The sequence below is a fragment of the Pediculus humanus genome, genomic scaffold (genome assembly GCF_000006295.1).
Source record: "Pediculus humanus corporis 1103172107761 genomic scaffold, whole genome shotgun sequence".
Classification (NCBI taxonomy): Eukaryota; Metazoa; Arthropoda; class Insecta; order Psocodea; family Pediculidae; genus Pediculus; species Pediculus humanus.
The window spans coordinates 197,004-220,379 of record NW_002987359.1 but is presented as its reverse complement, the minus strand read 5'-3'; the positions used below and the strand labels follow the sequence as shown (position 1 = coordinate 220,379).

Below are 23,376 nucleotides of genomic sequence, written 5' to 3'. Positions count from 1 at the left end.
CACTACCGGAAACATTATTGGGAACAGAATTATTGAGGAATCATTATCAACAATTAAGCGAAAATAATTTGGATAACGTTAATAATTTTATGCAACAGGTACGGGTAGTAAATTAATAGGTATTATTATTATTATTATTATTATTCACGTTTCCGTTTCTCCTTTTTTAGGATAACATGAAAAATATATCGTTGGATTTTACGCATCATAAAACATCAGATTTTTCATTTATTTCATGGAATTGGCCTCTTATACGTAAATCATGTTTTTGGACCATCGTTTCAATCATGATTGCATGTTTTTGCATATTGATCGGCATGCTGGCAACGGTGCCAAGAAGATGTTTTCCATCCCACAAATGGTATCACGGTACCGTTTTTTACGAAATATTTCCCGCGAGTTATCAGGATAGTAACGGGGATGGTATCGGGGATTTGAGGGGTATCGCTTCCCGTTCCGGATATTTAAAAAAACTCGGGATTCAAGCCGTTCGTTTAAATTCGATATTTCCAGCCGATCATTATCCAGAAGATTTTAATAAAATAAACAATTTAACCGATATTGAAAAATCATTGGGTAATTTTGAAGATTTCGAATATTTAATAAATTCATTTGGAAATAAAAACATTTCCGTCATATTGGATTTTCCGTTGTTTCCTTTTGTTAATCATTTGGGAGAAATGAAGTCGAAGAGAAAAAATATTGTTGATAAAATAACGACAGTGACGTATAATCAAAGATCTAATAGTTCTTCGAAATTGTTAAAAAATGAATTCACCGATAAAAAAGAATATTTAAAACCTTATATTGATGGGGGGATTGCCGGATTGATGAAATCAAATTCTGATTATTTAAAATTAAAATCACAAAACGTGATTAAAGAAGCCATTGAATTTTGGTTTAAAAAAGGCGTTGATGGTATTTATTTAAAGGATTTGATTCGTTACGTCGACGACGTGAATTTCATACAAGAATTGAAAATTTGGAAAAGTATAAAAGAAGATTTTCGAAATCAAGGATTTGAAAAAATGTTAATGTGCGATTATCAAGTTCTAGAAAACGTAAAAGATGAAGAAATTTACATGACGATATTATCTACCATGGATTTATTAGACGTGTATTTAGACGTATCAAATGGCACGTCGTTCATTCAACAAGAAGTTGACAAATATCAAAAGAGTAAAATTTATAACCAACGAGATTACCCATGGATCCACTGGAACATTGGTAACATTAATTCGAAACGTCTCGCAAGCAGAGTCGAAAACAATTTCGGTGCAATTTTATTTCAATTTTTACTACCTGGTACCATTTCAATTTTTTACGGTGATGAAATAGGTTTAACGGAAATACACGATCCTCATTTAGATCACACGGATATTGAATACGTTCATCATTTGGCACCAATGAAATGGCAACCAAACGGTACGGGTTTTACACGATTCGATTCACTACCCTGGTTGCCCTATGCAAAATCAGTTAGAACCAACAACATTCACGAGGAAATTCTATCCAATATGACATCTTTGAGAGCTGATGCACCCAGCATTTACATGAATTCAATTTGGAAAGAAGAAGAAAGTTTATCGAATAGTGCTTTTAGATTCGTAGATAGAAACATTATCGTTCTAGAAAGGTCTTACCCTAGAAGAAACGCATTCGTCGTTGTTTACAATGCAGGTACAGACGAAGCACATAACGATTTATCCAATATTTATTATCAGGGTGAATTATTGGAAGATTCTAAGGGAAGAAGTGGGATAAGCATTAATTTTAGTAAAATGAATTTAGGAAGTGGTGAAGCTATTGTTGTTAAATTGGATAAATAAATTATTATTTTTTTTTTATAAATAAACATTTCGGTGATTTTATTTTTTAAGCAATCTTATTAATAAATAATAATTAAAACAATAATAATAATAATAATAATTTTTTTTTTTTAAATGAAACCTGCAACAAAATTTAAAAAAACAAAACAAAAAAAAATTAACGTTCATAATTTTTTAATAACATTTTATGAAAATCTTAATAAAATAAAGTTAAAAACTTTTACAACCTTTTAAAATAATAATAATAATATATACCCCCAAAAAAAAAGAAAAGCAAAGCGTTAAAAAAAAATAATTAAAAATTTATAAAAAGAATGTATTATTAATTAATTTCACATTGGTGGAGGTCCGTTTAGATAATATGAGCGTAACGTAGCACTATTCGAAAAGGCACAACTATAATATTCATCTGGTATAAGTGCTGCAGCTCCTAATATGACCAACATGAGAGCTTGTATAGGTAGAGATGCTCGGAAAACTCTTCCTAAAAATCTTAGACCTCTTCTTAAACCTGTTGCATCAATATCTCCATCTCCACTGAAAAATTTATTTTTTTTTTTATAAGTTCACAATATAAAATATTGTACCTTCATTTCATTTAATTAAAAACAATATTAAAAAACCATGCATGTCGTTGTTCATGTAAAATTTTTAATAAATTGTGAATAAATATAAAATAAAAAAAAAATAAAAATAATAATAATAATAATTACTCGGAACGTGCAGTGCTTGATGATGGAATCTGACTTCCTTCCGCTCCGGCGAGCATCTACAAATGCAAACAAAGCCTAAATAAGTAACCGAGTCTACGAGTGCAAAACACGTGTATAATATACCTAACAAATCTATCTATAAATATATCTATCGTACCTCTTGAGAAAGGCTCATTAATGCCTGATCGAGAGCTTCCGTGTATTCGTTTCCTAAAACGGCTCCCAAACGAAGGAGGTAGACTTTTATAAGTCGCCTCATTCCCATCAAACGAAGACGAAGAACGTTCAAACGTTCTCTCGCCGAACTATCTTTTCCAAGGACTTGTATGGCAGCATCTTGTAGTGATTGAACTTTTGGTTCGCATCTTTCAAGCTCTCGGCTCAGCATCTGAAACGATATAAAACAATTAATTATTGTATAATTTAAACTCACGCGCACGCGCACACACGCATTTGATTTTTTTCCTGTTTACCTTATACTTTCGGTATTGAGTTTCGATAATGATTTTATCCTGGGCAAGATCAACGGGTTCTGAATTTTTAATAACCATTTCGGCATTATCGATGCATTTAACAAGATCATCTATCGTGTCGTGGAATTCCGGATTCTAAAAAAAAAATTTTTTTTTTTTTTTTTTAAACGATTCTATAATCTGGATAACGACGATTATGAAAAAAAAAAAAAAAACTTACGTCTATTAAAGCTTCTTGAAGTTTTCTTTGCCAATGACTAGCTTGCGAACATATTTTATCCCACCTGAGACTTAGAGCTTTAAGTTTTTGACGTAAAATCCGAGCTTTTTCAACGTCTCCAACGTGATCCGCCAAATGATCTCCGACTATGTTCAATGCGACGAATATGCTCTTGTGACTGTCCAAATCGATGAGAAGTTCTTTGTGATCTTGTATGACATCTTCGAGAGATTCGATGCTGGATGGTAAAGCTGGTCGGTTACCTTGAATCGCTTCGGCATATTGAACCCATTGTTCCAAACGCCATAAATCGTTTTCGAGTTGTTGCCAATTTCGTTTGGAACATATCGGACAAGTTAATCTACCTCTTTCACTAAAAAAAAAAAAAAAAAAAACCAACTGGTTATTGATATATATATATTGCTAATAATAATAAACCGCATCACTTAAATCTAACTAAAGGACAAAATTTATTTTGAGTGCTTAATATATTCTCATGTCGGAAACAACTTACTGAGTACAATAAAAAGTATAATAATCCATTAGGCTAGGCCTAAAGAAAAGAAACAAGAATTTTTCACCAATGATGAAAAATGATATGGAAGTATGAGCACCACGCACGCATACATGCAGACATTTTTTTCAAAGTAATAAAAAAAAAAAACCTTATTTACCTGGCTTCTCTGAGTTGCTTTTCTCGTTCACGTGCTTTTTGTAAAAGTTGAGTAAATTTCAACGTCAATTCATTCACTTGAGGCGTTCTCGCTTCCAAATTATTCAAACCGCAATGTTCGAGTAATGTTTGATTCAAATGACCGACCAATTCAATTGATGATGTGCACGTCGCTATAATTCTCGCCTTTTTAAATAGAAAAAAAAAAAATTTTGAAAAAATTTCGACGTGGAATCAGATTTCAAATTTAAGGGGACTTATATATTTTATTTACCAAAGCATTGTGTGTTAAGATTTTTCCGCTGGATTCTCCATCGGACGAATCCAATATTTTTTCAAGACCTTTCAAATTATCATCGCATTCTTTCAATGCGGCATCTAATTCCAAACCGTAAGCGTCCCTCGATGTTAACCTTTCCAAATGTGGTAGAGTGTCAACTTGTACTTCTGAATCCGTTTCAAAAGCCAACGTCGAAACCTGTACGTCTTTGGATTCAACGCTCTTGATACATTTATTCCTATAAAACAAAAAAAGGTTAGGGATGCTGTTAGAGAAACTCAAGGTCATAATGAAGCATAGATAAATTATTTTTTATACGGTACCAACCTAACATCGGCAAATCTTTCTCTAAGATCTTTCCACATGATCTGATATTCATCAATCATCATTTGCGTCACTGATATATTTTGCTGTTCTTCGGGGAATAATTTCATGAGCTCTAATCCTGTTTCGTCTGCTTTACGAAGGCAAACATTTTCTTTTTCCAATTCTTTTTCCAATTCGTTGACTTTTTTCATTTTTTTCTTAGGGTTTTGTATGAGTTCGGCTTGAATCAATTTAGCTGATATGTTCGTTAGGAGAGCGATGGAATTTTTATAATTTTTAATAAAATTATCTCTTATTCTATTTATCTTCGATGTTTTGCCCATTATATCTTTCAAATCCTTGTGTAAATCGTGCCATTTAATTATCAAAGTCTTGGCGGATCCCGCTAATTGTTTTATGTTATCAGGTGAAAGCCTACTTTCTTGCGCTAGTTTCGAATACGAGGCATCTAATATTTTAAGAGCAGGAGCTTTCGATTCAAGCTCTTGTTTTTCATTTTCTACAAGAGTTAAAAACTGTGGAATGTCATTTATTTTTATGTTTTTCAATTGAGAATTTAATTTTTTCAATGAGTTCTCTCTTTCTTCTATCCATTTTTCTTGTTCTTTGCATATTTTTGACAATTGTAATAAAAGTTCCCAAATTCCGATAATTCGACTTTTCTTTTCGGTAGACGACAGGCAAACTGCCTTCCACCTTTTTTCCAAAGCTTTTTGAAGAGATTCTAATTCATTCGTATCGATGCCGTTGGCTTCGGCAGACGTGTCGTTGACGAACAATTCGCAGAGATTTAAGACTTCGCCCACGTTTCCGCTTTGATTTTCTATTTCCGTTTGAACGACTTCGTGTTCTTTGAGAAGCTTGTCGATGCATTTTTTAGAACATTTTTCAACCGTGTACGGCTCTTCGAGTTTTCCTTCAATGACAGTCAACCATTCTTTGATGTCATTCATTCGTTTGAGAAGATCTTTCATCGTTGACGTTAATTTCGATTTCTTTTCCAATCTCAAACATTTTAAATTTTTCAAATGATTCCATTTCTTATTGACCTCATCCATTTTCTTCTTGACATCAGCTTTCATAATCTCATAATCGATTCTATTTTGATCCGGAGGTTTCATTTTTCCTCTTGCCGGACCATCTCCTTTAGATAAATCGATTATGCTGTCCGCCATTTGTTGAAGAGCGTTGTATTCTCGGTTTTTCAAATTCATTTCGATTTGCACTTCGGCTTCTAATCTTTTTGCTTTTGTTTCAAAATCTAAAAGTCTATTCGTTGAATCCAAAGAAGAATTTTTCTCAAATCTAACAAAAACACAAAAAGAAAACGTTTTAAAAAACATTTTTATTCTTTTAAACAGATGTAAAACAAAAAAAAAAATAAATAATTGATGACTTCTTTTACCTTGTTGTTAAATCATTGGCCCAATTCATAAATCTCGCTTGACGAAGATTAAAAGCTTGTTGAGTTTCTAACCGATCTTCCAACCATAAAATTTGCAACAATAAATGATGTTCTAAATCTCCTTGTCTTTGTGACATGAGCCAAAGTCTCTGCGAGAGTATTTTCATATCGTGTGGACTGAGACATTCTTTTAACTGATCGTACGTAACACCCGCAGCTTCGATATTTTTAGTCAAGTTGGATACTCGATTTTTCAAATCCTATAAATAAGAAATTTTTTTTTTTTTTTTTTATTACAAAATTTTCATTTTACAATTCATAAACATAAATATAAATGTAACAAAAAAAAAAAAACTTACGCGGTAAAGATCTAATCGAGATTGAATGGCGGAAAATGAAACGGGAGCAGGAAGTGTGAGTTTATCCGTCACTTCGTCGCATATCTTTTCAACTATTTCCATTTCCTTTTCGTAATTTTTATTTAAATCTTGTGTTCGATTTAAAAAGTCTTTCCACGATTTCAATCCAGCCTGATTCAAAAAAAAATTACACAACGTTTAAAATAATGAAAAATTCAAAATGAATTTTATCACCATCGTTATTTTTTTATACTAACCTCTAAATTATTGATCCTTTTAGATGTTGCTTCGGATTCCATTTTAATGGACGTTGCCAATGGTTCATCACAAAATTTTAATATGTCTTTTTGTTGCTTTTGCAAGTCTTTAACGAGGTTTTTCCCTTGTGGAACTTTTGAAAGTAATAAATCTATTTGTTCCATAAGCTTAGGAAGACGTCTTAAGTGAATGTAACGAAGTTGAAGTCTGGATTGATCTCTCGACATATCCCGAAGCCACGACAATAATTTAGTTTGATCCAATCGATATACGTCCCATAATTTAAGTCGTTTGTTGACCTGAATTTCAATCGATCATTTATTAAAAACGTTAAGATTCGGGGGGTGGAGGTGGGGGGGGGAATAAAAAAATTAATACCTCGTTATGCCTGTCCATGATTCGCGTCAAAGTTTCGTTATGTAAATTCGCAAGAGAATTGAATTGCTCTTGGAGTGTCTGAGAGAAATCTTTTATCGCGGGATCATCTTGTCTGGAAAGTAAAACGGATTGCTGGCTAGTTAACAGATTCTGATGAACTTCGCATAATCTTTGAGTTTCACGGAGTCCATCGTAATCTTCCGGCAATATTCCGGCCAAAAATGTTTGAACGTGATGAAGGTATTCTTGCCAGAGTTGCAATGCGGCTGCGCCATCTTGACTTTTCACCAATTTGGCGGATAACCTGATGAAAAAAATCAATCGCAACGTTATTACATGAAAACGTCAAAGAGATGGGAGGGAAGGAAACAAAAGAAACCATTCATTTCATCATATATATATATATGTATACCTATAATACTGTTGAAACGTTTCCCGGAAAACTTGTTGCCATAATTTTAATATTTCAACAACAGAATTTTCACTTTTAATTTCGTGCGGTTTTTCATTCATTTCAATTGATTTATCTTTAACGGTTTGCACATGACTTTCGGTTTTACCGAGTGCAATCAAATGATCTCTTAACGTGGAAACAGAATTTTCAGTGTCATCATCTCCAACAATCCGTAAACTCTAAAAATTAAAATTTTAATTTAAAAAAAAAAAAATTAACCATTGTTTTTTTTAAAAAATTTACAATTGGGTGAAAACGAACGCCTTTTTGTTAAAATTTAGACCATTTTCAAAATGAAATGCACGATACCGGAAACACTTTTTTTTTTCTCCTTTTTTCTTTTTTCTTTTTTTTTTTTTTAAATGATGTTTATCGTGCTTAAACTTGTAATTGCTTTGTGAAAAGTCAGAAAGAAAAGGCGTGTTTATTGACTCTAATCGTGTATCATGCAAATTTTCATCAATTCTCATTTAAAAAAAAAAAAAAAAAAAAAACGAAAGTAAATTTTCCTCCGTTCCAACATTAATTTCTTCACGATATTTTTTTTTTGTTTTCTTAAAATTTAAATATCCTAATGGGAAAAAAAAAAAAAAAAAAAAAACAAAATAATTTCAAACGTTTAAACTTGATAATAATTTTACTGTTGATTCGTGTTGAGTCAAATGAAAAAAAAAAAAAAAAAAAAGAAAAGAGCAAAATAAACAAAAAAAAATTAATTTTTATAAATTTTCTCCATCTCTCCCTATTCCCACGTACCCTTGAAAGAAAATTAACAATCGTAACTTACTTCTTGAACAGAATTTAAAAATTTTTTCGCTTTATTAAGTTCATCGTTGCAAACATTTTTCCCTTTTGCATTTGATTCGGCCGATGATGATATCGTCGTGAGAGTTTCTTTAACATCATCCAAACGTTTTCCAAGATCTTTAACTTCGTATTCTAAAAATCCTTCAGAATCTAATCCGATATCCGTTGCTATTTGTGAAACGAGTTTTTTCAATTCTTCCAATTTTGCTTTTTGATTTGCCAATGTTTCTTTGCATTCCTACAAACGAAAACAAACAAACAAAAACAAATGAAAAAAAAAAAAAAAAAACAAATTTTATATATTTAAAATAAATTCGATAAGTTTTCTTTTCTTTCCCCCCCCCCTAAAATTATTATTATTTTTCTTATCTTATCAGTTTTTTCCTTTTTTTTTTGATTAGATATTAATCATATTTTTCTAACGTAAAAAAAAAAAAAAAAAAAAAAAAAAAATTAAAATTTAACCCGTTTAACGAAAAAAATAACAACGGAAAAAAAAGGTTTAAAATGGCGGATGTTTTCGTAAAATCGTTTTTTTTTTCAATTTCTTATATTTTTAAATTTAAAATAATAATAATAATAATAATAAATATTTCAATATGTTGAAAACATTTTTTTTTTTTTTTAAATAAAATAAAAAATCTAAAAATAAAATTTCTTTTTTCAATGCTAAAAATACGCAATTACGTTTCGTTAAAAAAAAAAAAAAAAACAAAAAATTTTTTCGTTGCATTGAAACTGTTAATGAATCAATATTTTGTTTATGTATATAAATAAAAATTACGTAATTAAAAAAAAAACGTTAATAATAATAATAATAATAATTTATACGATGAGAAACAATAATTCAATCGTGAATTGCTAATTTTTTTTAAAAAATATTTTAACCAAACTACGCGTTAAAAAAAAAAAAAAAAAACTTTTTTTTCTTCTTTTCCATCGTTTCCTCCATTTTTTATTTATTTATTATCATTATTATCATCATCACTTATTAAATTAAAATAAAAAATGAATTATGTATTATGATTATCGAGATTTAGGGATTAAAACGCATAATTTTCATATCACAAAATGAGTAGAAGAGAAAAAATTTTTTTAAAAATAAATTATTATTATTATCTCACCTCGACCGGATCAGACACGTAACGGACATCGGATTCGGAAACGACACGTCCGCAATACATTTTCACATTAAATTAAATTTTTTTTTTTTTATAATAAATTAAATTAACAAAAAAAAAAAAAAAAAAAGAGAGAGAAGAGAAAAAAATAGAAACGATTTCTCAAGAAAATTTTTAATTTACAACACGTGACCGATAACAACATAATACTGAAAATTTTCTCTCCGTTGGCACCACTGCGCGCGAACTGTTTGCCAATTCGAAGTTGGGCAAAAAAAAAGAGGTCGTTGACGCATATAACCTTGGCTTTAACTTCGTCACACACAAACAAACAAATGTTTTTCATTATTATTATTATTATTTGCGCATTATTATTATTATTATTTTCAAACGGTTTAGGCTTTTTAGGGTCAATTTTAAATATTATAATAACGACGACGACGGTCGCCATTGTTATATATTTTATGACTCAGCAATTTATTGAAATTCAATTTGTTTTCATTGATTGTAAAACACACACACACACAAAAAAAAATAATAATAATAATATTTGAATGACATGCTTATTAATAATAATAATAATAATAATTAAATTTTACGAGTCTAATTTTGGTTTGATATTTAAATTTAAAATTTAAAAAGAGATTAGAATAAATAAATGAAAAAAAAATTATTAAACGTACCTTAATTTGTGACGTCGCATTTTCCGGATTATTTTGTAAAAGATTCAACGTTTCCGTTTGTTCTTCGATCCATTTTTTAATGTCGTCTCTCGCTTGCCGATAACTTTTCCACAATTTGACGGCTTTTTTATACTTATTTGCAGTTTCCTGCAAGTTTTTCCTCGTGTTATTCCACGCCGTTTCCGTTTCCTCGAGCTGCGATTTAAGTTGTGCGGCAACTTCCGGATCGCAAGAATTTGCCAAAGGTTCGGCAAATTGTTTTAATTCGGAAATTAAATCTTCTCGTTTTCCAACGGAATCTTGAAGGTCCTGTTATAAAAAAATCAATCAATTTAATAAAAAATGACGCCATTTTGAAATTGAAAAAAAGAATAAAAAAAAAAAAAAAAAAAAAACAAATAGCAGAAACAAAACAATTTACCAAACAAGAAAAAACAAATGAAAAATTGATAATTTTGTTTTTATGTTTTGTACAACACAACAGCAATAATAATAATAATAATAATAAGTATCAAAAATAATTGTTTTTTTTTTTTAAATGTTTAAATGATAAAATGTGATAATGGTTATATAAAATACCTTAAGCTTATCAACGGAAGTTTGTAATCTTTCCAAATCGATCGAACCCTGAAGACTCAATAGTTCGACCATGCATTCCGTTTCTTGGATATTTTTCTGTACTTTTTCCAGTTGTTTTTCGTATTTTTTCCACATTCCCAATCGGTGTTTAAGAAGATGAAGTAATCCGTTGCATCGTTCTTCCAGCACTGTAATTGTCATGGAAAATTTTTTTTTAAAAATTCTTTTTTCGAAATGATGACGCATAATTGATAACAGAATCATCGTACCTGCATGCATTTCTTGTAAATGACTGATTTCCCTTTCGATTTTGATAGGCGATACGGACAATCTTAACTTCATCGGTAAGTTATGAAGAATTTGACGAAGTTCCATCATATCCTGCCATTGATCAGATAATTCCATTGTTATATTTTCGCAAGTGTTGACAGCTTGCTCGACTACTTCCGACGACATAGACTCAGCCGTTCCGCATTGTTCTAAAGTTGACGACAGCGAATATTGATGTCTCTTAACTTTTTCCAACCCTGTACGAAATACATAATTTTTATGAAAAAATTCGTTTTATCACGAACGCATAATAATAATAATAATTCAAATTTTACCTTTATTAAGAACTATAAGTTTTTCTCGTAAAAGATTCGATTCGTTGAGTTCTGCACTTATTTGTTGATCGAGTCGACTCGCTAACCCAAATAAATATCCGACTTTTTCAGATTCGGTTGCAGGCATCAATCCGAGCCTTCCCAATTCTTCTTGAATCGCGTAAAGTCGCTCGTTCAAAATCTAACGAAAAAAGAAGGTACTCAATTAATTACTGCAGCAAAATAAAAAAATAAAAAGTTAAACATTTAATTAAAATAACCTGAATTCGTTCAATGTATAAATTTAATTCTTCGTCGGTTTTTATTATACCGTGAAGATCATCGACCGTGTCATTTAATTCGTTTAATTCTTTTTCTAATAATTTTAATTTTTCATTTGTCGATACATCTTGAGATGATAGATCCGCAACAGCGGATTCTTGAATGCTTTTTATTTCACATTCCAATTGTTTCCATCTTAAAAAAAAAATAAAAATTAAATTACGTCAATTTTTTTTTTTTTTTTTTGTCTAGACAAAGAGCGTAAAAATATGAGAAGAGAAAAGAACTAAACCTGTTTTCTAATTTTCCTAAAATTTCCCTTTGAATCATTTCATCCGATATTGGAAGCAATTGAATGGCATTTTCAAAATTGACACCAATTTCATTTCTCATACGGTTGTGTACCTCAAATTGAGCTTTCAATTCCCAAAATTGTCTCATGCTCGTTCTCTTCGATTTCGATTTAAAATCCTTCAAATCTTTTTCTGCAGTTTTCATCCAAGAATCCAATTTGTTCGTTAACAATTTGTAAAGAGTCCAAGTTTCCTACAATTACAGTACGGTAAAGGCTAAGTAAAATTTGTTAAATAAAAAAACAAAAAATTTATTTAATTAATAAAACGCTCACCTGGAACGCCAAGAGTTTTTCCAAATTGTTACTGATTTCTTCTTGAAGTGTTACAATTATGTTAAGATAATCATCGTAAAATTTTTCCAAACCGACGCACGTAATAACATCTTGTAACTTGTTGGCTACATCGATCAATTGTAAAATTTTACTGTGATGATTCGCGGTATCCGATGCCAATGATTGATATAAAGATATATATTGATCGTAATCCGAAGAAATAACTTGTTGAAGATCGGGCATTCTTTGATGAACGACTTGTAGCCATTGTTGTTCTTTTCTTACTCCTTTATCTAATATCGTCCATTTACTTGCAGCCATGGCCATTTGTTGAGCACGAGATGCGGCTTTGTCTAAAATAGTGCTAGCTTTCGAATGAAGTTTACTATGTAGTTCATTATGCGCACCTTTTGTTTCCTCGTCCAAATTGCTTTCCAGACTTTCGAGAATGGCTCTGCAATGACTCAGATTAACAAAAAATTTCCTATGTTTTTGCATTTCTTCCTGAAGGTGATTTAAACTAGTTATTGTTATCGGACTCTCGACTAAATTATCAGCCACTTCGATAATTTGTGCAAATTCTTTTAATGTTTGCTCGTATTCATCGGCTAAGCTTAACAATTGTAAAAGTCTTTCTTTTTCCGCGTTTAAGTTATTCTCTATATTTTTGGCCGTTTCGTAAGTGGTGTATACTTCGAAGGGGATTTCCAAATTCTGATAGTCTTTTGCCCAATCTTTAGCTTGATTAAGTAATTTTTCGGCATTTTCAATGTTTTCTTTATTGGCTTTATCAATTTTTTCAAATTCTTTCAATTTGGCATTTGTCGTTTCGTCCGAATCTAAAAGAGATTCAAAATTTTGTTTCGATTCTTCCACGATGACGGATAAGTTATTGACACTATTTAAGAATTCTTCCCATCGACTTAATTCATCGGCAACTTTTTTCCCTTCCGTTTCGGTTACTTCTTTAATTGATGTTATCTGCGGTTCTATTTCTTCCAGATAAATTTTCACCCAATAAATATTATTATCGGATTCCGTAACGTTGGGCATTTTATTAATTTTTTTAAGTAAATTATCAACGCTAGTCCTGAGGAAAATAATTTCTTCTTTAACAGATTTTGCATCGTTAAGTTTATCACGGTTCGGTCCTTCTGTGGTATCGAAACGACTTTGTAAAATTCTATTTTCAATCGTTTCCAACCAATAATTGATATTTTTTATAAAATAAATGAGGACAATTTGAATTTCTTCATTTTCATTTCTCGCAATTGCATCCTCTAATTGTTGAATGTCATCTTTTAATGATTTCAAAGGATCGACGCTCTCGGAAGTGTCCGGATACCAGTTTAATCCTCGAGTTCGATTTTTTAAATCTTTTATTTTTTTAAAACGTTCTTTTCCGATTTTTGAAACATTTGAAATGTAAACACCTTTCTGGTCTTCCAAATCTGGACTTTTAAATTTTTCTGACTTTATAAAATCGATGGTGTCGTCTCCTTTTTTCTTATCATCCAAACCCTTTTCCGCGGGCGAATCTCCGGATTTTTTCACTTTAACATCGACTGATGGTTTTTTCTTATTTTTATCCTTTTGGTTAGATTCCTTTTCCGAATCAATAAATTTATCAACAAATAATTTACGATCCGAATCCGTTGAATCAACTTTATCATCAGTTTTCGTAATTTTCCTAATGGTATCATCATCATCGGGAGTGAACGCAGATGCCTGGTTTAACAAAGTAGGATCTTCTTTTGACTTTGGTTCCTCCATTTTTTCTACTTTTTCAAAAGGTTTTTTTGCCTTTTTATCTTTTTCCTTACGATCTTTTGGTAATTGACCACCACTGTTATCAATTGATTTTTCGTGATCGATAAAAAGATTAGCTTTTTCAGTTGTTGAATCACTTGGACGATTAACTGAAACTTTGGTTGTGACTGAAACATTGAAAGGTTCTCCCATATAACTTTCTCCTTGAATTTTTTCTTGATCAATAAATTCATTTTCGAATTTCTTTTCAACGTTTATCTTTTTAGGTCGTGTACCTTCTTCTCGCGGTTCGTGAATTTCTTTTTCAGTTAATGAAGAAAGGGGTGACGTTTGAGAATATGCCGATGCTGTTGGAGCTTTAGAAACAGTTGTTTGCTGATATTTTTCCGATGTTACATATTTATCCGACGGTTTTTCTTCTGTGGAAGGTTTTATATTTTCCGAAACAAAAGTGCTATCGAGAGAATCCGGAGAAGTGGTTTGTACTCCTTCATCCGCAGTATTTAATCCTTTTGTTTGAATAATTTTATGAAGTTTAACAACGTCTCGATATGATCTTTCCGGAGAGGTTGTTTGTACTTGTGTGTCCGTATAAGTTGAAGGTGAAGAATGAATTTTGGTATCTTTAATCAATTTTTCTTCAGTAGTTTTTTCGACGACAGGATCCTAAAAAAAAAAAAAAAAAAAAAAAAAAAAAAAAAAAAAAAAAACCCATACATATAATTAATGACGATTAATTTAAAGAAATGAAAATTTTTTAAATTATAAAAATTTAAAAAAAATATTTCAAATAAAAAAATTTAAAAAAAAAAAAACAAAAAAAAAAAGTTAAAAATCTACCTTTGATTCAAATTTTAGATCATGAACTATAAGTGCAGAAGACACTCCAAGCTGTGAATCTGAAAGCGGTTTACTAGGAGCGGGATCAAAGGAAAGTTTTAAACTAGAAACGTGAGAATCGTCTGTTGAAGTCATTGTGTTGGACACCAAAGGAACATCACTAATAATTTTGTCACTAACATCAGAAACTGAAGAACTTTCAGAAGGAATATTTCTACCTAAATCACTACCAACATCGGAGAAATTGTTTTTAGATGTATCAGGTGAATCCAACTGCTTTTTGTTAAAAGGAAAACCAAACATTTTCTTAGCAGCCGAAAAGAGAGAACCAGCAAATGATTTTGAATCATTTTCAGACGGATCGTGAACTTGACTTCTGTCATTATCATCAATAAATGTAGGATCATTAACAGTATCATTACTCGTATCGCCCACATTTCGTCTATCCCTTTTAACAACGTCAGCAAAGCTATCCTTAGTAAAACCTATACCACTAGATTTTGGATAATCATGTTCCTTATCAGATTTATTTTCAGGAACGTTTGATGTATCACCAGAAATCACTTTTTCAAAACGTTTACGTTTAGCTTCCGGTTTATGCCTGTCACTCGGTTTAAATTTTTCATCCGGTTTGATTTTATCTTCTGGTTTGTGTTTGTCTTCCGGTTTGACTTTATCTTCTGGTTTATGTTTATCGTCTGGCTTGTGTTTCTTATCCTTTTTGTCTTTCGGCGTGTATTTCTTTTCAACGTCGTCTTCGAAGGATTCCTTCAATACGTATTCTATATCTTTTCTTGGTAACGATTTTAATTTCTCATCCGGCTCTTCGTATGTTATTATTTTGGTAACCTTTTCGATTGTTACCGTACGAGTTGGATCTCTGGTATCCGGAGTAAATCGTTCATCCGTCGGTTGTTCGTGTTTGATGAATGACAAGGTTTCTCGTTTGAGGTCTTCCAAAGGCTGATCTTTGTCGCCTTTCTTCGGTTTTTGCGGTTTGTGTTTCTTATCATCAGGTTCATCGAACTTCGGTGATTTCTCTTTTTTATCAGGAACGTAAATGTAATCCTTAGACGACTCAACGGGTTTATGTTTGTCTTCCGGTTTGTGTTTGTCTTCCGGTTTGTGTTTATCATCGGGTTTGACTTTTTCGTCAGGTTTGTGTTTATCATCGGGTTTGACTTTTTCGTCAGGTTTGGGTTTATCATCGGGTTTGACTTTTTCGTCAGGTTTGTCTTTGTCATCCGGTTTAGCTTTTTCATATAGATCAGCGTATTTCGGCGACTTCTCCTTCTTATCCTTGACGAAAATGTAATCCTTGGTCGAATCGACAGGTTTGACTTTATCATCCGGTTTGTGTTTGTCTTCTGGTTTGTGTTTGTCATCCGGTTTGTGTTTGTCATCCGGTTTGTGTTTGTCTTCCGGTTTGACTTTATCTTCTGGTTTGACTTTATCTTCTGGTTTGTGTTTGTCTTCCGGTTTGACTTTATCTTCTGGTTTGTGTTTATCGTCTGGCTTGTGTTTCTTATCCTTTTTGTCTTTCGGCGTGTATTTCTTTTCAACGTCGTCTTCGAAGGATTCCTTCAATACGTATTCTATATCTTTTCTTGGTAACGATTTTAATTTCTCATCCGGCTCTTCGTATGTTATTATTTTGGTAACCTTTTCGATTGTTACCGTACGAGTTGGATCTCTGGTATCCGGAGTAAATCGTTCATCCGTCGGTTGTTCGTGTTTGATGAATGACAAGGTTTCTCGTTTGAGGTCTTCCAAAGGCTGATCTTTGTCGCCTTTCTTCGGTTTTTGCGGTTTGTGTTTCTTATCATCAGGTTCATCGAACTTCGGTGATTTCTCTTTTTTATCAGGAACGTAAATGTAATCCTTAGACGACTCAACGGGTTTATGTTTGTCTTCCGGTTTGTGTTTGTCTTCCGGTTTGTGTTTATCATCGGGTTTGACTTTTTCGTCAGGTTTGTGTTTATCATCAGGTTTGTGTTTTTCATCGGGTTTGACTTTTTCGTCAGGTTTGTCTTTGTCATCCGGTTTAGCTTTTTCATATAGATCAGCGTATTTCGGCGACTTCTCCTTCTTATCCTTGACGAAAATGTAATCCTTGGTCGAATCGACAGGTTTGACTTTATCATCCGGTTTGTGTTTGTCTTCTGGTTTGACTTTATCTTCTGGTTTGACTTTATCTTCTGGTTTGTGTTTGTCTTCCGGTTTGACTTTATCTTCTGGTTTGACTTTATCTTCTGGTTTGTGTTTGTCTTCCGGTTTGACTTTATCTTCTGGTTTGTGTTTATCATCGGGTTTGACTTTTTCGTCAGGTTTGTGTTTATCATCAGGTTTGTGTTTTTCATCGGGTTTGACTTTTTCGTCAGGTTTGACTTTTTCGTCAGGTTTGTCTTTGTCATCCGGTTTAGCTTTTTCATATAGATCAGCGTATTTCGGCGACTTCTCCTTCTTATCCTTGACGAAAATGTAATCCTTGGTCGAATCGACAGGTTTGACTTTATCATCCGGTTTGTGTTTGTCTTCTGGTTTGTGTTTGTCATCCGGTTTGTGTTTGTCATCCGGTTTGTGTTTGTCTTCCGGTTTGACTTTATCTTCTGGTTTGACTTTATCTTCTGGTTTGACTTTATCTTCTGGTTTGTGTTTGTCTTCCGGTTTGACTTTATCTTCTGGTTTGTGTTTATCGTCTGGCTTGTGTTTCTTATCCTTTTTGTCTTTCGGCGTGTATTTCTTTTCAACGTCGTCTTCGAAGGATTCCTTCAATACGTATTCTATATCTTTTCTTGGTAACGATTTTAATTTCTCATCCGGCTCTTCGTATGTTATTATTTTGGTAACCTTTTCGATTGTTACCGTACGAGTTGGATCTCTGGTATCCGGAGTAAATCGTTCATCCGTCGGTTGTTCGTGTTTGATGAATGACAAGGTTTCTCGTTTGAGGTCTTCCAAAGGCTGATCTTTGTCGCCTTTCTTCGGTTTTTGCGGTTTGTGTTTCTTATCATCAGGTTCATTGAACTTCGGTGATTTCTCTTTTTTATCAGGAACGTAAATGTAATCCTTAGACGACTCAACGGGTTTATGTTTGTCTTCCGGTTTGTGTTTGTCTTCCGGTTTGTGTTTATCATCGGGTTTGACTTTTTCGTCAGGTTTGTGTTTATCATCGGGTTTGACTTTTTCGTCAGGTTTGGGTTTATCATCAGGTTTGACTTTTTCGTCAGGTTTGTCTTTGTCATCCGGTTTAGCTTTTTCATAAAGTTCAGCGTATTTCGGCGACTTCTCCTTCTTATCCTTGACGAAAATGTAATCCTTGGTCGAATCGACAGGTTTGACTTTATCATCCGGTTTGTGTTTGTCTTCTGGTTTGTGTTTGTCATCCGGTTTGTGTTTGTCATCCGGTTTGTGTTTGTCTTCCGGTTTGACTTTATCTTCTGGTTTGACTTTATCTTCTGGTTTGTGTTTGTCTTCCGGTTTGACTTTATCTTCTGGCTTGTGTTTCTTATCCTTTTTGTCTTTCGGCGTGTATTTCTTTTCAACGTCGTCTTCGAAGGATTCCTTCAATACGTATTCTATATCTTTTCTTGGTAACGATTTTAATTTCTCATCCGGCTCTTCGTATGTTATTATTTTGGTAACCTTTTCGATTGTTACCGTACGAGTTGGATCTCTGGTATCCGGAGTAAATCGTTCATCCGTCGGTTGTTCGTGTTTGATGAATGACAAGGTTTCTCGTTTGAGGTCTTCCAAAGGCTGATCTTTGTCGCCTTTCTTCGGTTTTTGCGGTTTGTGTTTCTTATCATCAGGTTCATTGAACTTCGGTGATTTCTCTTTTTTATCAGGAACGTAAATGTAATCCTTAGACGACTCAACGGGTTTATGTTTGTCTTCCGGTTTGTGTTTGTCTTCCGGTTTGTGTTTATCATCGGGTTTGACTTTTTCGTCAGGTTTGTGTTTATCTTCTGGTTTGTGTTTGTCTTCTGGTTTGAGTTTATCTTCTGGTTTGTGTTTATCTTCTGGCTTGTGTTTCTTATCCTTTTTGTCTTTCGGCGTGTATTTCTTTTCAACGTCGTCTTCGAAGGATTCCTTCAATACGTATTCTATATCTTTTCTTGGTAACGATTTTAATTTCTCATCCGGCTCTTCGTATGTTATTATTTTGGTAACCTTTTCGATTGTTACCGTACGAGTTGGATCTCTGGTATCCGGAGTAAATCGTTCATCCGTCGGTTGTTCGTGTTTGATGAATGACAAGGTTTCTCGTTTGAGGTCTTCCAAAGGCTGATCTTTGTCGCCTTTCTTCGGTTTTTGCGGTTTGTGTTTCTTATCATCAGGTTCATTGAACTTCGGTGATTTCTCTTTTTTATCAGGAACGTAAATGTAATCCTTAGACGACTCAACGGGTTTATGTTTGTCTTCCGGTTTGTGTTTGTCTTCCGGTTTGTGTTTATCATCGGGTTTGACTTTTTCGTCAGGTTTGTGTTTATCATCGGGTTTGACTTTTTCGTCAGGTTTGGGTTTATCATCGGGTTTGACTTTTTCGTCAGGTTTGTCTTTGTCATCCGGTTTAGCTTTTTCATATAGATCAGCGTATTTCGGCGACTTCTCCTTCTTATCCTTGACGAAAATGTAATCCTTGGTCGAATCGACAGGTTTGACTTTATCATCCGGTTTGTGTTTGTCTTCTGGTTTGTGTTTGTCATCCGGTTTGTGTTTGTCATCCGGTTTGTGTTTGTCTTCCGGTTTGACTTTATCTTCTGGTTTGACTTTATCTTCTGGTTTGTGTTTGTCTTCCGGTTTGACTTTATCTTCTGGCTTGTGTTTCTTATCCTTTTTGTCTTTCGGCGTGTATTTCTTTTCAACGTCGTCTTCGAAGGATTCCTTCAATACGTATTCTATATCTTTTCTTGGTAACGATTTTAATTTCTCATCCGGCTCTTCGTATGTTATTATTTTGGTAACCTTTTCGATTGTTACCGTACGAGTTGGATCTCTGGTATCCGGAGTAAATCGTTCATCCGTCGGTTGTTCGTGTTTGATGAATGACAAGGTTTCTCGTTTGAGGTCTTCCAAAGGCTGATCTTTGTCGCCTTTCTTCGGTTTTTGCGGTTTGTGTTTCTTATCATCAGGTTCATCGAACTTCGGTGATTTCTCTTTTTTATCAGGAACGTAAATGTAATCCTTAGACGACTCAACGGGTTTGTGTTTGTCATCCGGTTTGTGTTTGTCTTCCGGTTTGTGTTTATCATCGGGTTTGACTTTTTCGTCAGGTTTGTGTTTATCATCGGGTTTGACTTTTTCGTCAGGTTTGGGTTTATCATCGGGTTTGACTTTTTGGTCAGGTTTGTCTTTGTCATCCGGTTTAGCTTTTTCATATAGATCAGCGTATTTCGGCGACTTCTCCTTCTTATCCTTGACGAAAATGTAATCCTTGGTCGAATCGACAGGTTTGACTTTATCATCCGGTTTGTGTTTGTCTTCTGGTTTGTGTTTGTCATCCGGTTTGTGTTTGTCATCCGGTTTGTGTTTGTCTTCCGGTTTGACTTTATCTTCTGGTTTGAGTTTGTCTTCCGGTTTGACTTTGTCTTCCGGTTTGACTTTATCTTCTGGTTTGTGTTTATCATCCGGTTTGACTTTTTCGTCAGGTTTGTGTTTATCATCGGGTTTGACTTTTTCGTCAGGTTTGGGTTTATCATCGGGTTTGACTTTTTGGTCAGGTTTGTCTTTGTCATCCGGTTTAGCTTTTTCATATAGATCAGCGTATTTCGGCGACTTCTCCTTCTTATCCTTGACGAAAATGTAATCCTTGGTCGAATCGACAGGTTTGACTTTATCATCCGGTTTGTGTTTGTCTTCTGGTTTGTGTTTGTCATCCGGTTTGTGTTTGTCATCCGGTTTGTGTTTGTCTTCCGGTTTGACTTTATCTTCTGGTTTGACTTTATCTTCTGGTTTGACTTTATCTTCTGGTTTGTGTTTGTCTTCCGGTTTGACTTTATCTTCTGGTTTGTGTTTATCGTCTGGCTTGTGTTTCTTATCCTTTTTGTCTTTCGGCGTGTATTTCTTTTCAACGTCGTCTTCGAAGGATTCCTTCAATACGTATTCTATATCTTTTCTTGGTAACGATTTTAATTTCTCATCCGGCTCTTCGTATGTTATTATTTTGGTAACCTTTTCGATTGTTACCGTACGAGTTGGATCTCTGGTATCCGGAGTAAATCGTTCATCCGTCGGTTGTTCGTGTTTGATGAATGACAAGGTTTCTCGTTTGAGGTCTTCCAAAGGCTGATCTTTGTCGCCTTTCTTCGGTTTTTGCGGTTTGTGTTTCTTATCATCAGGTTCATTGAACTTCGGTGATTTCTCTTTTTTATCAGGAACGTAAATGTAATCCTTAGACGACTCAACGGGTTTATGTTTGTCATCCGGTTTGTGTTTGTCTTCCGGTTTGTGTTTATCATCGGGTTTGACTTTTTCGTCAGGTTTGTGTTTATCATCGGGTTTGACTTTTTCGTCAGGTTTGGGTTTATCATCGGGTTTGACTTTTTCGTCAGGTTTGTCTTTATCATCCGGTTTAGCTTTTTCATAAAGATCAGCGTATTTCGGCGACTTCTCCTTCTTATCCTTGACGAAAATGTAATCCTTGGTCGAATCGACAGGTTTGACTTTATCATCCGGTTTGTGTTTGTCTTCTGGTTTGTGTTTGTCTTCTGGTTTGTGTTTGTCATCCGGTTTGTGTTTGTCTTCCGGTTTGACTTTATCTTCTGGTTTGACTTTATCTTCTGGTTTGTGTTTGTCTTCCGGTTTGTGTTTGTCTTCCGGTTTGTGTTTATCATCGGGTTTGACTTTTTCGTCAGGTTTGTGTTTATCATCAGGTTTGTGTTTTTCATCGGGTTTGACTTTTTCGTCAGGTTTGACTTTTTCGTCAGGTTTGTCTTTGTCATCCGGTTTAGCTTTTTCATATAGATCAGCGTATTTCGGCGACTTCTCCTTCTTATCCTTGACGAAAATGTAATCCTTGGTCGAATCGACAGGTTTGACTTTATCATCCGGTTTGTGTTTGTCTTCTGGTTTGTGTTTGTCATCCGGTTTGTGTTTGTCATCCGGTTTGTGTTTGTCTTCCGGTTTGACTTTATCTTCTGGTTTGACTTTATCTTCTGGTTTGACTTTATCTTCTGGTTTGTGTTTGTCTTCCGGTTTGACTTTATCTTCTGGTTTGTGTTTATCGTCTGGCTTGTGTTTCTTATCCTTTTTGTCTTTCGGCGTGTATTTCTTTTCAACGTCGTCTTCGAAGGATTCCTTCAATACGTATTCTATATCTTTTCTTGGTAACGATTTTAATTTCTCATCCGGCTCTTCGTATGTTATTATTTTGGTAACCTTTTCGATTGTTACCGTACGAGTTGGATCTCTGGTATCCGGAGTAAATCGTTCATCCGTCGGTTGTTCGTGTTTGATGAATGACAAGGTTTCTCGTTTGAGGTCTTCCAAAGGCTGATCTTTGTCGCCTTTCTTCGGTTTTTGCGGTTTGTGTTTCTTATCATCAGGTTCATCGAACTTCGGTGATTTCTCTTTTTTATCAGGAACGTAAATGTAATCCTTAGACGACTCAACGGGTTTGTGTTTGTCATCCGGTTTGTGTTTGTCTTCCGGTTTGTGTTTATCATCGGGTTTGACTTTTTCGTCAGGTTTGTGTTTATCATCGGGTTTGACTTTTTCGTCAGGTTTGGGTTTATCATCGGGTTTGACTTTTTCGTCAGGTTTGTCTTTGTCATCCGGTTTAGCTTTTTCATATAGATCAGCGTATTTCGGCGACTTCTCCTTCTTATCCTTGACGAAAATGTAATCCTTGGTCGAATCGACAGGTTTGACTTTATCATCCGGTTTGTGTTTGTCTTCTGGTTTGTGTTTGTCATCCGGTTTGTGTTTGTCATCCGGTTTGTGTTTGTCTTCCGGTTTGACTTTATCTTCTGGTTTGACTTTATCTTCTGGTTTGTGTTTGTCTTCCGGTTTGACTTTATCTTCTGGTTTGTGTTTATCGTCTGGCTTGTGTTTCTTATCCTTTTTGTCTTTCGGCGTGTATTTCTTTTCAACGTCGTCTTCGAAGGATTCCTTCAATACGTATTCTATATCTTTTCTTGGTAACGATTTTAATTTCTCATCCGGCTCTTCGTATGTTATTATTTTGGTAACCTTTTCGATTGTTACCGTACGAGTTGGATCTCTGGTATCCGGAGTAAATCGTTCATCCGTCGGTTGTTCGTGTTTGATGAATGACAAGGTTTCTCGTTTGAGGTCTTCCAAAGGCTGATCTTTGTCGCCTTTCTTCGGTTTTTGCGGTTTGTGTTTCTTATCATCAGGTTTATCGAACTTCGGTGATTTCTCTTTTTTATCAGGAACGTAAATGTAATCCTTAGACGACTCAACGGGTTTGTGTTTGTCATCCGGTTTGTGTTTGTCTTCCGGTTTGTGTTTATCATCGGGTTTGACTTTTTCGTCAGGTTTGTGTTTATCATCTGGTTTGTGTTTTTCGTCAGGTTTGTGTTTATCATCCGGTTTGTGTTTGTCGTCTGGTTTGTCTTTCTCATCAGGTTTGTCTTTGTCGGCGTGTATTTCTTTTCAACGTCGTCTTCGAAGGCTTCCCTTCTATCCTTAATCTATATCTTTTCTTAGTAACGATTTTAATTTCTCATCCGGCTCTTCGTATGTTATT

General features: G+C 33.9%; 2 protein-coding genes across 2 annotated transcripts in view; one reads left to right on the top strand and one right to left on the bottom strand.

Moving 5' to 3' along the window:
* Positions 1–176: 176 nt before the first annotated feature.
* Phum_PHUM347210 (alpha-amylase, putative) lies at positions 177–1,829 on the top strand (the record flags this gene model as incomplete). Its single annotated transcript, XM_002427768.1, is given in 3 exon segments — positions 177–685; positions 749–990; positions 1,003–1,829. 3 exon segments carry the CDS (start codon positions 177–179, stop codon positions 1,827–1,829), a joined length of 1,578 nt encoding a protein of 525 aa, XP_002427813.1.
* Positions 1,830–1,868: 39 nt separating this feature from the next.
* The window catches only part of Phum_PHUM347100 (nesprin, putative), a gene marked incomplete at both ends in the record, with an annotated part of 33,043 nt that continues 11,535 nt past the window's right edge, over positions 1,869–23,376 (bottom strand). The window contains 23 exons of the mRNA XM_002427767.1: positions 1,869–1,884; positions 2,166–2,366; positions 2,543–2,598; positions 2,700–2,930; positions 3,016–3,150; positions 3,236–3,608; positions 3,910–4,094; positions 4,183–4,453; positions 4,516–5,820; positions 5,921–6,180; positions 6,280–6,450; positions 6,537–6,836; positions 6,916–7,219; positions 7,328–7,548; positions 8,157–8,414; positions 9,981–10,289; positions 10,560–10,747; positions 10,829–11,086; positions 11,165–11,345; positions 11,425–11,620; positions 11,718–11,971; positions 12,054–14,489; positions 14,664–23,278. Of these exons, the coding sequence (XP_002427812.1) occupies positions 1,869–1,884; positions 2,166–2,366; positions 2,543–2,598; positions 2,700–2,930; positions 3,016–3,150; positions 3,236–3,608; positions 3,910–4,094; positions 4,183–4,453; positions 4,516–5,820; positions 5,921–6,180; positions 6,280–6,450; positions 6,537–6,836; positions 6,916–7,219; positions 7,328–7,548; positions 8,157–8,414; positions 9,981–10,289; positions 10,560–10,747; positions 10,829–11,086; positions 11,165–11,345; positions 11,425–11,620; positions 11,718–11,971; positions 12,054–14,489; positions 14,664–23,278 (16,724 nt within the window). The remainder of the gene's footprint in view (positions 1,885–2,165; positions 2,367–2,542; positions 2,599–2,699; positions 2,931–3,015; positions 3,151–3,235; positions 3,609–3,909; positions 4,095–4,182; positions 4,454–4,515; positions 5,821–5,920; positions 6,181–6,279; positions 6,451–6,536; positions 6,837–6,915; positions 7,220–7,327; positions 7,549–8,156; positions 8,415–9,980; positions 10,290–10,559; positions 10,748–10,828; positions 11,087–11,164; positions 11,346–11,424; positions 11,621–11,717; positions 11,972–12,053; positions 14,490–14,663; positions 23,279–23,376) is intronic.